Here is a 16505-nt window from a genome sequence, read left to right as displayed (position 1 = left end):
GAGGACTCAATTATAAATACTAAACTGGTGCCCATGTTTCCTTTCCTGTGGGATTTAGATCCTCTGCACCATATAACTTTCTTAATCAATATATCAGTGGTATGTATTGAGGATTTGCAGTGTGCAGAATGCTATAAGCACTTGAAGGAGAACGACGGAGTTGGTAAACATGATCCCTGACCTCAAAGAGCTTACAGAGTTAGTGCTTACAGCTTTAAACTCCTTTTAGACAGAAATATGTTTAACATAAAAGCATGCTTTCTAGGAGCTGACTGGGGGAATGTGATCATTGATAAAGGGAAATCTGGAGGCTTGAATAACTCTTCAAAAGGATTTGTCCAAAAATGCATAGTTGGACCATGCAGAATACTCCAAATAAAAGTTGTCTCCTATGTTTGGATAAGAAGAAGGACAAAGAAACAATTGCAAATCATAGGAGCTTCCCTCCCATCATTCAACCCTTTCATTTTTTTTAGAGAATAAATATGCATAGAGAATAAATATGCATAGAGTGTATCCTACTCCGTATTTAAACAAACAGCTGTGGTATTCTTAGTAATTAAATACTCATGTTTGAATTTCTGACTAAATATACATACCAAATGCTTAACATGGAGGGCTAAATAAATAGTTCAGGATTCGGAATCGTATAGTATGCAGGATAAAATGATCCAATATTTGATTGTCTTACTCATAAATGTGAATGGGTCATGATCCCAATTTTTCCCTCCTCTGAATTTCAGTTTGTGTTCTCTGATTCTTTCTTTGATTTAACAGGTCAGGATGATTGTGTAAAACATCTTTTCCCCTTCACCTGCTCTTTAAATTCTGTTACCCGGAGACAGGAGACTGATCCCAAATCAATTTATCTAGCCAGTAGTGTGTGGAATTTTTTCTCAAATTTTGAATGTATCCCTACTAGGGTAATATCAGCCTTCTTGCCAATGATCTCATCTTTTCCCCCTAATTTCTCTTGGAAAAAAATCAGGGCGAGTCATTGATTTTCACAGAACAGGAGGGAGTTGAAAAATGAGTTCCAAAATCTAGTCATCTACATTACAGCATTGTCAGCTTCTGCAGGTGGATTGAAAGTTGTCACCAAGTTCAATTATAAACATTATTTTTTCCCAAATACATAATGATACTGTAAATATATATTCTGATCTTAATCCTGGCAAAAATAAAATGTTTGGCACGGATGATAATGGATCTTCCATGTGAGAACAAAACGAATGAATATTTTTTTTAGAAACATGAAATATCCTTTAGCTCCTAACTCTTTTAAAGTTTCAGATTTTGGTCAGTGAACACAATCAGTAGGGTATGTGGACTCTGATGCTTTAATAATCAAAAAGTTCAAGTAACTGGAACAGCACTCTTGATCCATATGAGTAGGGAAGAGGCTGAAAAGAAAATGGGGTGCAGTTCCCCTAGGACCTTACCTGTGAAGACCAGAGAGCAGGTAGACCAGGGACAGAGGGAGTCTTGGGCAGAGGAAAATAATCCAGCAAAGAGCCATTTTGCTCATCTGATCAGCAACAGAGTTTCAGACCTGAGGGATTTTCAGGGGTCGCAATTTCACCTAACACCTGACTTAAACATGGCCAAGGTTCAGTTAACAGGCTTCTATATCAACTTTATTCCTAATTTTTTGGATCTCCCTGGCTTTCTTTCTGACCAATTCAAAGTCGAAGTCTGACTCTTTGACACTGACTCTTAGTAAACCAGATTTTGGGAACATACACCCTCTCAACTATCCCCAACAGGCAGGATGTTATTTTTTTAATACATATTTCTCTTTAAAGATTTTCTTCTTACCTGTGAGTACAGTCTATCATGAACATTAAGGCTGGAAGCATATACGCCAAACAGGGATTTATAGTAACTCATTTTGGGCCCTGGGATGGCTTCACTGACTTCATGCAAAGCATACAAATGGAATTTTTTCCTATACTAGCAAAGTTGAGAACTAGAAAACATATACAAGTGCTTGCTTTCAAAGCAGATTGCTTTTCTAAATTGCCATGGATCAACCTGTTCATGCATTATGGAAAATATATGTAAAACTAGGCTGCATAAACTGTCTCCAATTTATTCTTCAGCATATCTTCAGTATCTGTTCATCTCTTTAATCTTAACTAAGTCACATGGTATTCCTAAGCAGACTCTAAGGATACAAATATTGTTAAACATTTGTCACTCTCCCTAGCTTCATGCTTTTGTTGTCTTTTCTGTTGGTTTTCAATAGAAAAGTGCCTTGATGGAAGAGACTGAAGTGGCATCACAATCAAAAACAAAGGCCTATTCATAAAAAAGACCCTGCAAAGTCATTGAAAATTCTAGCAGACATAGAATTTTTTGGCTCTAAACTGAAAAGCCGTTTTATCAGAGAGAGGAATTTTTCAGGTTCTGTTTCAGTTCAGAAATAGGGTTTACCTCTCCACTAATACACCATGAGGGATGCTTTTTCCTCCAACTTGTTGAATTTCCCAGTATTCTCATTTTCAAGGTTCTGTTTTGTCCTTGGTACCCACATCTACTGTCCCCGCCCAATGCTGTGGATCTTCCATTCTTTACTAAGCATCTTCTCTTCACACACAGAGGAGCCAGATTTTGATCTAGTGAGTTTGTCTTCAAAGTTTTCTTGAATAGAAGTCTGGACCCAGGTGCTTGAGTGCTCCAGAATAATGCAAAATAAATCCATCATAAAATTCTTAATACAGAAAATGGACACACTCATTTTAAAGTAGAAAAACACAAAGAAACAGAAAATTGAGTTTTGGTAGAGGGCCCAAGAACAAAAGAAAGAAATTCAGACCACAGGAGGAAAATGCTTGGATATATGAAAAATACTGTAACAACACTTCAAAAACTATAAAAAGTAACCGAATGGTGAAGTAAATTCTTAAGGAGTATTTCCTGTACATCCTTCAATTATTCCAAAGTCTATTTTGTGTGCTAGTGCTATAAAAAGCTTCTCTTGATAAGCCTTCCCTGCCTCCTTTTAGAACACAGTTCTTTATCATAATCATAATTATGCTATTTGTTAAGCACTTACTATGTCCCATGCACTGTATTGAATGCAGGGTAGATATAGGATAATCATGTTGGACTTAGTTCCTGTCCCACTTGGGACTCATGATATAGGGAGAACAGATACCAAATCCACATTTTAATACTGTATATTTTAATAGCTGAAAGTAATTTCAAAAGCAGCCTGGGAAGTAGCATGGCTTAATAGAAAGGGCACGGACTTGGAAGTAAGTGGATCTAGGTTGTAATTTCGGCTCTGCCACTTACCTGCTGTTTGACTTGTGCAGGTCGCTTAACTTCTCCATACGTCATTTCCTCCATCTGCGAAATGGGGATTCATATCCATTCTCCCTACTACTCAGATTGTGAGCCCCACGTGGGACCTGATTATTTTGTATCCATCCTTAGTACAGAGCATAATGCATAATAAGCATTAATACCACAATCATCATTATCGTTCAAAAGACAGAAATCTACTAAATCTAGCAAGAAAATCATTTTATTCAGTGATGTTTTTCATACTTACTACAGTCATTTCTTTTCATCCAGGAAAAAAATAAAATGAAGATACGAGTTTCAGCCCTTCAACCATCATTTCATCATCAATCTTCTCCATTTCATAGACTGAAAGATAACTGAAGCTTAGTCCAGTGCTCTGCACACACTAAGCACTCAATCAATATCATTAATTGATTGAAGTTATGTACTCCCTCCATTGCAAAGAAACTCATAATAATAATAATAATATTTGTTAAGCACTTACTATGTGTCAAGCACTGTAGCAAGCACTGGGACAGATACAAGACAATCAGGTCCCACATGGGGCTCACAGTCTAAATAGGAGTGAGAAAAGTTATTGAATCCCTATTTTGCAAATGAGGGAACTGATTCATAGAGAAGTAAAGCGGCTTTCCCAAGTTTACACAGTAGACAAGTGGGGGAGATGATATTAGGATCCAGGCCCTTGACTTCAGGCCCATGTCCTTTCCACTAGGCCACACCAATTTTAGCAACCCAAGGTTCTTAGAGGAGTAGAAAAGGAATGGAAGAATCTAACATGTGTTAATAATGTTGGCATTTATTAAGCGCTTACTATGTGCCAAGCACTGTTCTAAGCGCTGGGGTAGACACAAGGGAATCAGGTTGTCCCACGTGGGGCTCACAGTCTTAATCCCCATTTTACAGATGAGGTAACTGAGGCACAGAGAAGTTAAGTGACTTGCCCACAGTCACACAGCTGACAAGTGGCAGAGCCGGGATTTGAACTCATGACCTCTGACTCCAAAGCCCATGCTCTTTCCACTGAGCCACGCCGCTTCTCTACTGTGTTTTCCTTTCAGTAATGTGCAGTTTGAGAGTAGGAAAGTGACTAGAATAATTTCTCGAAGTAGACAGGACCTGATACTATCAGAAATCTGTTTTTATTCTAAGAAACCACAAGAAGTGTGACAAAACAAGATATTAATCCATTATTCTGTCATCAGGCCAAGAGTTGCAATCTTGGGAATTCATAAGGTATGAATTAAATAAGATTGGTGTAAAAGGAAGTAATTAAATCCATCTTTCAAGTTATATGTGAAGCTATTTTATTTCATTCATAATATGGTTTTGTCATTATTAATGTCAGTTGTCAGTAGGCATAAAAGCTGTAGCAACACTGCAGGAAGCAGTAGGTAAATCTATTCTATGTTTGGCCCAAGTATGGTACTTTGGAGGCTATATGAGTGCTGCTGCTGCATTGCAGTTAATAAAGGGAGAAGTCATTCCAAATAGCAAAATGTAAATCCGGCGTGGCTAGCATCCATCTTCCAAAGGATGCTGTGCTTTTAGCTTCTGCTCCCGGTTTATTGCTGCAAAACACAAGAAAATCACTTCCATGTGAAAGAAAAGTGCACACAAAGTGAGACACATAAAAAGCTTTGTTTTCACATCTTTGTGGCTTCCCCAACATTCCTGCAGAGTGTCACCATTACATTTTTCAGGTTCCATCTCCTCCCCAGAATGTTAATTCAGACTGAACAGCTTAACCAATTTTGCTGGGAAGGCACCATTATGCATTTATATAGTCACTATCGACAACTGAGTGTTCGAGTGGTGACACAGGTACCTGAATTGCCATGCAGGAACATCTCTGTGGAGAGGCCCAGAAGGACAGCTGTCAGACAGCCCCAGTGCAAGGGAGAGGGATCACTGTTCCCTCCCCCATACTCCATCCCCATGTCCCACTTCTGCTCTTCTCCTCCACCTAACTTCTTCTATCCAGATTCTACTCTGCTGCCCAGGTGGACGGAGGGATATGTAGATGCTACAAACAGTGATTGTACACAACACAAAGACAAGGGATATATAATGACCAAACATACAGCTTCTTTAATTTGGGCTTGGAATGACTGAGTACCATGGAATGTGTTGTTGACAGGAGATGGTTTGGTCTCATGGAAAGAGCATATAGTTGGGAGCCAGAAGTGTCAGAAAGGAACATGGCTTAGTGGAAAAGAGCACGGGCCTGGGAGTCAGAAGGATCTAGGTTCTAATCCCAGCTCTACCACATGTCTATCTGACCTTGGGCAAGTCACTTCACTTCTCTAGGCCTCAGTTACCTCATTTGTAAAATGGGGATAAGAGTTTAAGCCCCGCGGGGTCTGGAACTGTGACCTGATTAACTTGCATCTACTCCAGAGCTTAGAACAGTGCTGGGCACATAGTAAGTGTTTAACAAGTACTGTTATTATTTAATTAATTAAGGTTCTAGCCCCCAGTTCTGTCACTTGCCTGTGAAGTTAATTCAGGCAAGTCATTTAACTTCTTGGACCTCAGTTTCCTCATTTATAAAATGGCAATAATAATGTCTGCCTCTCCCTCCCTCATAAAGATGTTAAAAGACTAAGGTGAGATCATTACATAAAGTGCCTCGTAAAGTTGAAAGCACTATATAAATATGAGTAATATTTTACATTGTACTTGCATTGTGGCTAGGTTTCAGAGAATGCAGTTGGGCAATGGAAGGTCATTTGAGGTAAGTAGACTATCAGAGAAGGCAGTATGAATTGTGGTGTAGCTTATGAATAAAAGTAATAATTGTGGTATTTGTTAAATGCTTACTATGTGTCAGGGTCTGTACTAAACTCTGGGGTAGATACATGATAATCTGGTTGGATACAGTCCCCATCCCTCATGGGGCTCACAATCTTAATCCCCATTTTACAAATGAGGTAACTGAGGCACAGAACAGTTAAATTACTTTCCCAAAGTCACACAGAAGACAGGTGGTGGAGCTGGGATTAGAACCCAGATCCTCTGACTCCCAGGCATTATTATTCAAGCCAGACAAGAGGCTGATGGGACTTGGAAAGTGTAGGGGACTGGGAATCAGGACACCAGAGTTCTAGTCCCAGTTCTGACACTGGCATCCAGTGTGATCTTGGGGAAGACCCTTAACCTCTCAGTTTCAGTCACCTCAATCAATCATATTTTTGAGTACTTACCGTGTGTGCAGAGCACTGTACTAAGCACTTGGAAGAGCATAATATAACAGAGTTGGTAAACACATTCCCTGCCTGCAATGATCTTATAGTCTAGACCTACAGTCTCAATGGAAAGAACATGGGTTTAAGAGTCAGAGGTCATGGGGTCTAATCCTGGCTCCACCACCCATCAGCTGTGTGACTTTGAGCAAGTCACTTCACTTCTCGGTGCCTCAGTTACCTCATCTGTAAAATGGGGATTAAGACTGTGAGCCTCACGTGGGACAACCTGATTATCCTGTATCTACCTTAGAACAGTGCTCGGCACATAGTAAGTGCTTAACAAATACCAACATTATTATTATTATTATGCCTGTTAAAATAGGAATGGCACCTGCTTTCACTATCTCTTTGATTGTAAATCTTATTGGGGTAGGGACTCTGTGTGATCTGATTATCTAATATCTAGTCAACAAATCAATCCATGGTATTTATTGAGTGCTTACTTTGTGCAGAGTGTTGTACAGTGCAACAGAGTTGGTAGACACATTCACTGTCCACAAAGAGCTTACAGCCAAAGGTGGAGACAGACATTAATATAAATAAGTTAGGGATATGTACACAAGTGCTGTGGGGCTGAAAGTAGGGTGAATATCAAATGCCCAAAGGGTACAGATCCAAGTGCATAGATAATACAGAATTGGGGAAATAGGAAGTGGAGAAAAGAGAGCTTAATTGGGGCAGACCTCTTGGAGGAGTTGTAACCTTATTAAAGCTTTGAAGGTGGGGAGCGTGGTGGTCTGGCCCACATAGACAGGGAGGGAGTTCCAGACCAGAGGAAGATCTGGGAAAGGGGTGGGTGGTGAGATAGATGAGATCAGAGCACAGTGAGCAAGCAAAGACTGAGTACTAGATAAATACTAGGCGTATTCCATGTCTTCATTGTGTCCACTGGAAAGTGGACAATGTTTTCCCTTAGGGATGTGGGAGGTTTGTTGAGATTATTCATTCAATCTACTTTGCGACATTGGAATAAGAAGGACACCTAGATGTAAAATGTCATTACTTAAAGTAATAATAACCGCCTCTAAACTGTACGCTCATTTTGCGCAGGGACTGTGTCTGTTTATTGTTTTATTGTATTCTCCCAAGCACTTTAAACAGTGCTCTGCACACAGTAAGCGCTCTATAAAAACGATCGACTAACAACCAAAATGGTCGAACTGCTTCTTTTCAAGTGGACAAATTTTTGAAAACAAAATGATATAATCCAGTTTTCAGAATGCAAAAATGTTCAGGATGATTAACATTAACATTTCAGACACTAAGGAGAAAGAGACATTTTAGTATGTTAATTTTATTGTAAATGAATTCTTTATATAGAGCACAGTCTTTTTCACTGTGATGATTTTTTTCCAGTTCAAGAAGGATCAATTTTAACTCCATAATATCATTTTTTGTATTTGAGTAGCATTGATTATATGCCCAACACAAGGATCCTCTGGAAGGGAACTCAGTACATTTATTGATCTAAAATTTTTGTGGAGTTAAAGTTAGGAAACACCCCCGTAAGCACCAAGTTAAGAGCAAATGTTTCGGAGGTTCCCACACACTTAGCAATAACAGAAACAGGACAAGATGCAAAGACAAATCTTCCATACATTCTCAGCCCCTGGGCCTGCTTGGCACTGTAATCAGAGTCTGACAGTCTCTCAGTAGCAGACACTGCCAGTTTCTCAGCAGCAGGCACTGTCTTTCTTAAGAAATAGGGCCCTTTAGTTCTTCCTGCCTCAGGACCCCAGTAACAAATTCAGGACAAAACCTAATTTTCTTTACCTCTCTCCTATCGGCAAGATCCCTGCAACAGGCATCTGTCTAGCTTAATCCCCTCGTAACCAATTGTCTCTCCCCACCCTACTTAACCTCACTAATCTAGAACCACCCAGCCCTCACAATTTGTCCCTCATACACAAACCTATTCACTGAATGTAGATCTCATCTGTCTTGCCAACAAATCAGGCTGACATCCTCCCTCTGACCGAGAACTCCTTCCACCTTCATATCTGACAGACCACCACTCTCCTGATCTTCAAAGCTGTTCTAAAATTGTATCTGTTCCAAGAAACCTTCCCTAACTAGCCTTCTTTTTCCCCACCCTATTAGCTTTCCCTTCTGTGTCACCTATGCACTTTGGCATGTACCTCTAAGCATATTGATATTCATCCCACCCTCAGACCTACATCACTTGTGTATTTTTCATTATACTCAGCTGCTTCCCCTATCTGTAATTTATTTTAATGACTGTCTCCCCCACAAGATTGTAAGGTCCTTGTGGGAAGGGATCATGTCTACCAACTCTATTGTTTTGTGCTCTCCCAAGCACTTAGTACAGTGCTTGGCACAATCTAAGTGCTCAGTAAATACAATTGAGTGATTGATTGGCAATCTTTCCTCTGATCAATTTTAACAAAAATGGTCATCTTGAGGGACTTAGAACCAATCACTTAATAAATGGTGGATCACTTATGGATCCAGTCCTTCATCTTCTTCAGTTGGTCCTTGGGTTACAGGGTCTAACCTCAGATTTCTGGGAATGGTTATTCAGGCAAGTCATACCTCCTGGTATGATTAGGTCACCCTAATCTCTACTCAGGGCGTTGATCTGATCCTCAGAGTGCTTCTGACTCTGTACTTGCTGCCCTAAACCCTGAAAACAGAGGTGACCATGGTAACCACCCTGATCTATTTTCTCTCTGGAGTAACAGCATCCCAAGGTAGATGTATCCAAACTGCTATCACTTGAATCCAAGCACTTATCCTATCTCGCCTTCATTATTGCATTAGCCTCCTCACTGATTTCCCTGCTTCTTGTCTCTCCTCACTTCATTCCATACTTCACTCTGATGCCTGGATCATTTTCTAAATAAAACATTCAGTCAATGCCTCCCCACCTCTCAAGAACCTTCAGTGGTTGCTCATTCACTTTTACATCAAACAGAAATTCCTTAGCATTGGCTTTAAAGCACTTAATCACCTTACCTGCTCCTCCTACCTTACCTCCCTGATTTCCTGCTACCACCCAGTCCGCACACTTTGCTCCTCTAATGCCAACCTACTCACTGTACCTTGATCTCATCTATCTCACCACTGATCCCTTGACCACATCCTGCCTCTGGCCTGGAGTGACCTCATTCTTCATATCTGACAGACAATTACTCTCCCTACCTTCAAAGCCTTTTAAAAGCACATCTCTTCCAAGAGGCCTTCCCTGACTAAGCCGTCACTTCTTCTTCCACTCCCTTCTGGGTTGCCTTTAGACGAGGATTTACACCCTTTATTCACCTCTCCCTCAGCCCCTCAGCACTTATGTACATATCCATAATGTATTTATTTATAATAATGTTTGTCTCCCCATCTAGACTGTAAAGTCTTTGTCAGCAGGGAACGGGGCTACCAACTCTGTTATATTGTACTTGCCCAAGTGTTCATTATAGTGCTCTGCACATGATAAGCACTTAGTAAAAACACTCCTTTTCCCCCAGGTCAAAAGGAGCACTGACATAATGCTCCAAGCACAGCTAAAGAAAAGACTTGCTCTGTAAAGGTTTCCAGTTCTCCACTGAAGTGGGGAACTAGTGAGACAAGAACTTCCTTCTGCCACTGTCCCTAACCTGTTTGTTTGTCAGAGAGGATATGGAGCTAAGGAATATTCTGTTAATAATTTATATCAATGAACAAAGAGCTAGAAGTATGCCCTTGGTTGGGATGTTCAATTTATCAATGGATTAGTTTGACTTCTGTAGATACTAGCAGGTATAAGGTCATTCCATCATTTCAATCATTATTTCCATAGACTGTTAGATATCAAATGTTTAATCTTACCAGTGTACTGCTTTTGGTTTCTCTCCCACATCCTCCTAATATAAATATTAGATGTGGCAATTTTGACCAAGAGTTTTTGCAAGCATGTCTTGTCTGCCACTGCTATCCATATTGGATAAAGAGTTTGGGTTCCAAAGTTCTGACTGGAATGGACCCCCTTCCGACCACTGAGTTTTGCCATAAGCTATGTTTTCACCACATGATTTGGCTAAAATTTTCAAGAAATTAGGGAATGTTCAACTGAAAATATGATACGTTTTGGATGTGGTGTGCTCCATTGTCAGAAGAAATGTCTTGTGTGCCTGTTACAGATATGTACAGCTTGGAAATGGGTAATTACTACAGCAGAGATTTTCCTTGGCATGGGCTTTTGCACGTATGAACACCAACCTTACCCACTCCTCTATGCACCAATCAAAACTTCCTAGTCACTGGCTGCAAGACACTCAATGAGCTATCTCCTCCCTTTTTATCCAGAAGCAGTGTGGCCTAGAGGAAAGAGCACAGACTTGGGAGTCAGAGGACCTGGGTTCTAATCCTAGCTCTAGCACTTTTCTGCTGTGTGACCTTGGGCAAGTCACTTCATTTCTCTGTGTCTCAGTTACCTCATCCATAAAATGGGGATTAAGTCTGTGAGCCTTATGTGGGAAAGGGACTGTTATCGATTTTCTTGTATCTACCCCAGGGCTTAGGATAGTGCCTGGCACATAGTAAGTGCTTAACAAATACCACAGTTATTATCATTATTTTCCACTCTCTTTTCCCACTCTTTCCCAGCTCACGTTCTTCATCTTCTCAAAATAATCAATTCACCGTGACTTGTTCTCATCTCTTTTGCCACAGATGTCCTGCTCAAGTCTTCCCCACAGCCTGGAATACTCCCCTACTTTCGTATTCAACAGGCCACACTTCTTGGAATCTTCGAAGTCCTTTTGAAATCACTTCTGCTCCAGAAGTCTTTCCCTAAGTATAATGTATTTTCCCTAAGTTAAATTCCCCACAACTACCATCTAAACACAGCTGACATCAGCAAGTATTTATGAACTCAGAACTTCCTGTAGCACCTATGTACATATTTTAAGAGTTTTTATTTGATACGGAAGTGAATGGGCAACCACTGGAGATTCTTGAGAAGGGGCCGTGTCATGTCCCACAAGTTTCTTTAGAAAGATGATGCAGGTAGCAGAGTGACATATAGACTGGAGTGGGGAGTGTCAGGAGGTTGGGAGGTCAGCAAAGGAGGCTGATGCAGTAATCTAGGTGGGAAAGGATGAGTGACTGTATTAATGTGGTAACAGATGGAGAGGAAAGAAGATTTTAACGATGTTTCAAAGGCGAGGTGGACAGGATTTGGTGATGGATTGAATATGCGGGTTGAATGAGAGAGAAGAGTCAAGGATAATACCAAAGTTACAGGCTTGTGAGAGGGGAAGGATGGTGGAGCTGTCTATAGTGACAGAAAAGTCTGGGAGAGGACAGGGTTTGGGTGGGAAGATAAAGAGCTCTGTTTTGGACATGTTAAGTTTGAGGTGACAGAAGAGCATCCAAGTAGAGATATCTTGAAGGCAGGAGGAGATGCGAGCCTGGAGAGAGAGAGACATAGGGGAGGAAATGTAGATTTGGGTATCATCTGCAGAGAGATGGCAGTGGAAACCATGGAAGCAAATTACTTCTCCCAGGGAATGAGTGCAGATGGAAATAGAAGAGGCCCCAGAACTGAATTTTTATTAACTCTATTAACTATTGAACACATTTATTTACTCTACAGTACTCTCCCAAACACTTAGTACTAACTTTTTTCTTCAGTAAGTACTCAATAAATACTAATAATTGACTGTTTAGAGGTCTGTGGAAAACTGGGGCTCTGTCTCCATCTTTCTTTAGTGAAGTTACTTTGATATTTTGACAGTCTTTCAGTTTCCAATTACGGATTCGTTTCTAGATTTATTCCCTGTGAGGGATATAAATATTCCTGGGCTCTTTTTACAGCAGAAAACAATGATTGCTAGTGCCAAAGTGGTGTGGGAAAAGGCCAGAGGTGAAAACTATTGCTATGTATTTCTACATTGATAAACAGCAAGCTGAAAATCGCAATAAATTCAAAAATGTCTTTCTGCTGCCCTCTACTTTGTTGCACTGCTGCAAAAGAATAATACTGTTGGTATTTGTTAAGTGCTTACTATGCGCAGAGCACTGTTCTAAGTGCTGGGGTAGATTTACAGGGTAATCAGGTTGTCCCACGTGAGGCTCACAGTCTTAATCCCCATTTGACAGATGAGGTAACTGAGGAACAGAGAAGTGAAAGGACTTGCCCACAGACACCCAGCTGACAAGTGGAGGAGCTGGGATTTGAACCCATGATCTGTGACTCCCAAGCCCGGGCTCTTTCCACTGAAGAGTACTTCACCAAAGTGTGAATAAATATGGTAAGCCATTTTTCACACTGGCAAAAGTGGGATGGACTATCCTATCCTTCTGGAATTGCTTCTAATAAAATGTGGTAGTGGAAGGCAGGCCCTTGCCAGTAAGCTCAGACATTCCCCCAGGCCAGATCTTTGTCCACAGTTTCTATGCCAGCATAAAGAAGATTAAAACTATGTGTGAGATGTAGGACCAGAACTCAAAGTTCTTTCTCAGACCAATGATTAGGGGCTACAGACCCCCAGCCCTGCCACAAAGCAAGTTAACCCATCACCTAAAAATAATAATTTATCTGCAAAATGACACAAAACACTTAGTGAGCTGTAGTTAGCTTTTGCTAATGAGTAACATTATAGGGTCAAACATTATACTGCTCTTGGTAAAGTTGAAAGAGTGTCAGAAGGAAACTCACCATCCAGCACTCTCTCCTGGAAGGGACAAAGGCAATTTTCACAACTGCTGAGTAGAAGTTTGAAACCCCACTTGGTATTCATTAAAAAACAACTTATTCAGGAAATAACAGAATTTGTATTAATATGTGTTTAATGCCAATGTGGGGTATTGAATATTTCTGACTGAAAGTATGAACATGAATATGTATGAATATGAATGACAATTTTATGGCAAATAAACAACAGAGCCAATTCTCAATGACAAGGAAGTGGGGATTTAAGGCAGGTGATCAATCAACTGTATTTATTGGGAACTTACTGTATGCAGAGCACTGTACTCATTCATTCATTCATTCATTCATTCATTCAATCAAATTTATTGAGCATTTACTGTGTGTAAAAAATGTTCTAAGTGCTTGGGTGTGTACAATGTAACAATAAACAGACACATTCCCTGCCCATGAACATGCAGTCCAAAGGTGGAGACAGACATTAATATTAATAAATACACAAATAAATGGATAAATACTTTTATTACTAATCACTTGGGACAGTTGGTGGACATATCTACCCACAATAAGGTTACAGTCTGGAGAATGTGACAAAGAGACCATATATATAATATACTATGTATAAAAACCATAACGTAATTATAAAAATACATCTACTGCTCCTTGCACTGTTGCAGTTACTGAGATCCTGGAGAGGTCTAGTCTCCTGTGCCATGCTGTGATCTGAATCCATTCTCCTATCCTAAAAAAAATCCTCCCTTGACCCCACAGCTCTCTCCAGTTGTCGCCTCATCTCCCTCTTACCAATCCTCTCCAAACTCTTTGAGTGAGTTGTCTACACCCTCTGTCTTAAATTCTTCTCCTCCAATTCCCTCCTCAACACCGGCCCTCCCCCACAATCTCCTTCACTCCATAGAAACCGCCCTCTCAAAGGTCACCAACGATCTTCTCCTTGCCTAATTCAATAGCCTCTATTCCATCCTAATTCTCCTCGACCTCTCAGCTGCCTTGAACAGTGTGAACCACCCCTTCTCCTGGAAACAATATCCACTCTTGGTTTCACCGACACTGTCCTCTCTTGATTCTCCTCCTATCTTTCTAGTCATTCATTCTCAGTTTTCGTGGGCTCCTCCTCTGTCTTCCATCCCTTAACTTTGGGGTTCCTCAAAGTTAATTTCTTGGTCCCCTTTATTCTCCATCTACATCCGCTCCCTTGGAGAACTCAATTGCTCCCATGGTTTCAACTATCACCTCCATGATAATACCCAAATCTACATCTCTAGCCCTGATCAATCACCTTCTCTGCAGCTTTCATTTCCTCTTCCTTTCGAGACATCTCTACTTGAATATCCTCCCATCACCTCAAGCTTAACATGTCCAAAACTGAACTCCTTATCTTTCCACTCCAACCCTGTTCCCCCCTTGACTTTCCCATCACTGGAAATGGCACCACCGTCCTTTCTGTCTCATAAGCCTGTTGTTGGGTAGGAATTGTCTCTATCTGTTGCCGAATTGTACTTTCCAAGCACTTAGTACAGTGCTCTGCACACAGTAAGTGATCAATAAATACGATTGAATGAATGAATAAGCCCGTAACCTTGGCATTATCCTCAATTGCTGTCTCTCATTCAACCCACATATTCAATCCATCACTAAATTTTCTTGGTCCCACGTTCCCATCACTTAAAATCTACCCCTTCCTCTGCTCCCAAATTGCTACCTCATTAATACAATCACTCATCCTATCCAAACCTGGATTACTGCATCAGACTCCTTGCTGACCTCCCAGCTTCCTGTTTCTCCCCATTCCAGTCATTCGTTCATTCATTCAATTGTATTTATTGAGCACCTACTGCATGCAGAGCACGTACTAAGTGCCTGGGAGAGTACAATACAACAATAAGCAGACATATTCCTTGATCCCAACAAGTTGACAGTCTAGAGGAAGGGATACAGACATCAATACAAATAAATTACAGATATGTGCTTAAGTCTTGTGGGGCTAGGAGCTGGGGGAGAACAAAGGGAGCAAGTCAGGGCAACACAGAAGGGAGGGGGAGAAGAGGAAAGGGGGGCTTAGTCTGGAAAGGTCTCTTGAAGGAGATGTGCCTTCAATAAGACTTTGAAGACAGGGAGAGTAATTGCCTATCAGATTTGAGGAGGGAGGATGTTCCAGGCCAGAGGCAGGATGTGGGCTAGATGTCGGTGGTGAGATAGGTGAGATCAAGGCACAGTGAAAAGGTTAGCATTAGAGGAATGAAGTGCGTGGGCTGGTTTGTAGAAGGAGAGTAGATAGGTTAGGTAGGAGGGGGTGAGGTGGTGGAAAGCTTTAAAGCCAATGGTGAGGAGTTTTTGTTTGATGTGGAGGTAGATGGCCAACCACAGCGTTTTTTTGAGGAGTGGGGTGACGTCCTGAACAGTTTTCTAGGAAAATGATCTGGGCAGCAGAGTGAAGTATGGACTGGAGTGGGGAGAGACAGGAGGCATGGAGGTCAATAAGAAGGCAGATGCAATAATCCAGGTGGGATAGGATGAGTGATTGTATTAATGTGGTAGCAGTTTGAATGAAGAGGAAGGGGTGGATTTTAATGATGTTGTGAAGGAAAGGGAGGATTCCATACTTCACTCTGCTACCTGGATCACTTTTCTTCAAAAACATTCAGTGTTTGTCATGGGTTCTAAACCTGGCTACTCCACTTGTCAGCTGGTATACTTTGGTCAAGTCACTTTACTTGAGAAGCAGCATGGCTCAGTGGAAAGAACAGGGGCTTTGGAGTCAGAAGTCATGGGTTCGAATCCCGGCTTGGCCACTTGTCAGCTGTGTGACTTTGGGCAAGTCACTTAACTTCTCGGTGCCTCAGTTACCTCATCTGTAAATTGGGGATTAACTGTGAGCCTCACGTGGGACAACCTGATTACCCTGTATCTACCCCAGCGCTTAGAACAGTGCTCGGCACATAGTAAGCGCTTAACAAATACCAACATTATTATTTACTTCTCTATGTCTCAGTTATTTCATTTGTAAAATGAGGATTGAGACTGTGACCCCTATATGGCGCAAGGACTGGGTCCTACCTGATTTGTTTGTAGCCACCCCAACACTTAGTACAGTGCCTGGCACATAATAGGTGCTTAACCAATACCATTATTATTACTAATAACAATATTAAATAGCATCAACAACAATTAAAAGAGGTGGAGGCAGCTATTCTTATGCCCAGATAGCACCTGGTTCAAAGCCTGTTACAGATACTATCGTCAGTCCTGATCTGCCAAGGGCACTAGAATTGCTGCTTAGGGTG

General features: G+C 41.0%; 1 protein-coding gene across 15 annotated transcripts in view; it reads right to left on the bottom strand.

The window, feature by feature from the left end:
- Positions 1 to 4432: 4432 nt before the first annotated feature.
- Positions 4433 to 16505, bottom strand: part of LOC100073568 (muscular LMNA interacting protein) — a 221747-nt gene continuing 209674 nt past the window's right edge. For all 15 annotated transcript variants that reach the window (XM_029075082.1, XM_029075002.1, XM_029075053.1 and 12 more), the window contains one exon: positions 4433 to 4883. In XM_029075082.1, coding sequence (XP_028930915.1) covers positions 4878 to 4883 — 6 coding nt within the window. In that variant the 3' untranslated portion in view covers positions 4433 to 4877. The remainder of the gene's footprint in view (positions 4884 to 16505) is intronic.

Source organism: Ornithorhynchus anatinus, chromosome 1 (assembly GCF_004115215.2).
Source record: "Ornithorhynchus anatinus isolate Pmale09 chromosome 1, mOrnAna1.pri.v4, whole genome shotgun sequence".
NCBI classification, from domain to species: domain Eukaryota; kingdom Metazoa; phylum Chordata; class Mammalia; order Monotremata; family Ornithorhynchidae; genus Ornithorhynchus; species Ornithorhynchus anatinus.
This window is presented reverse-complemented; position numbering and strand designations above follow the sequence as displayed.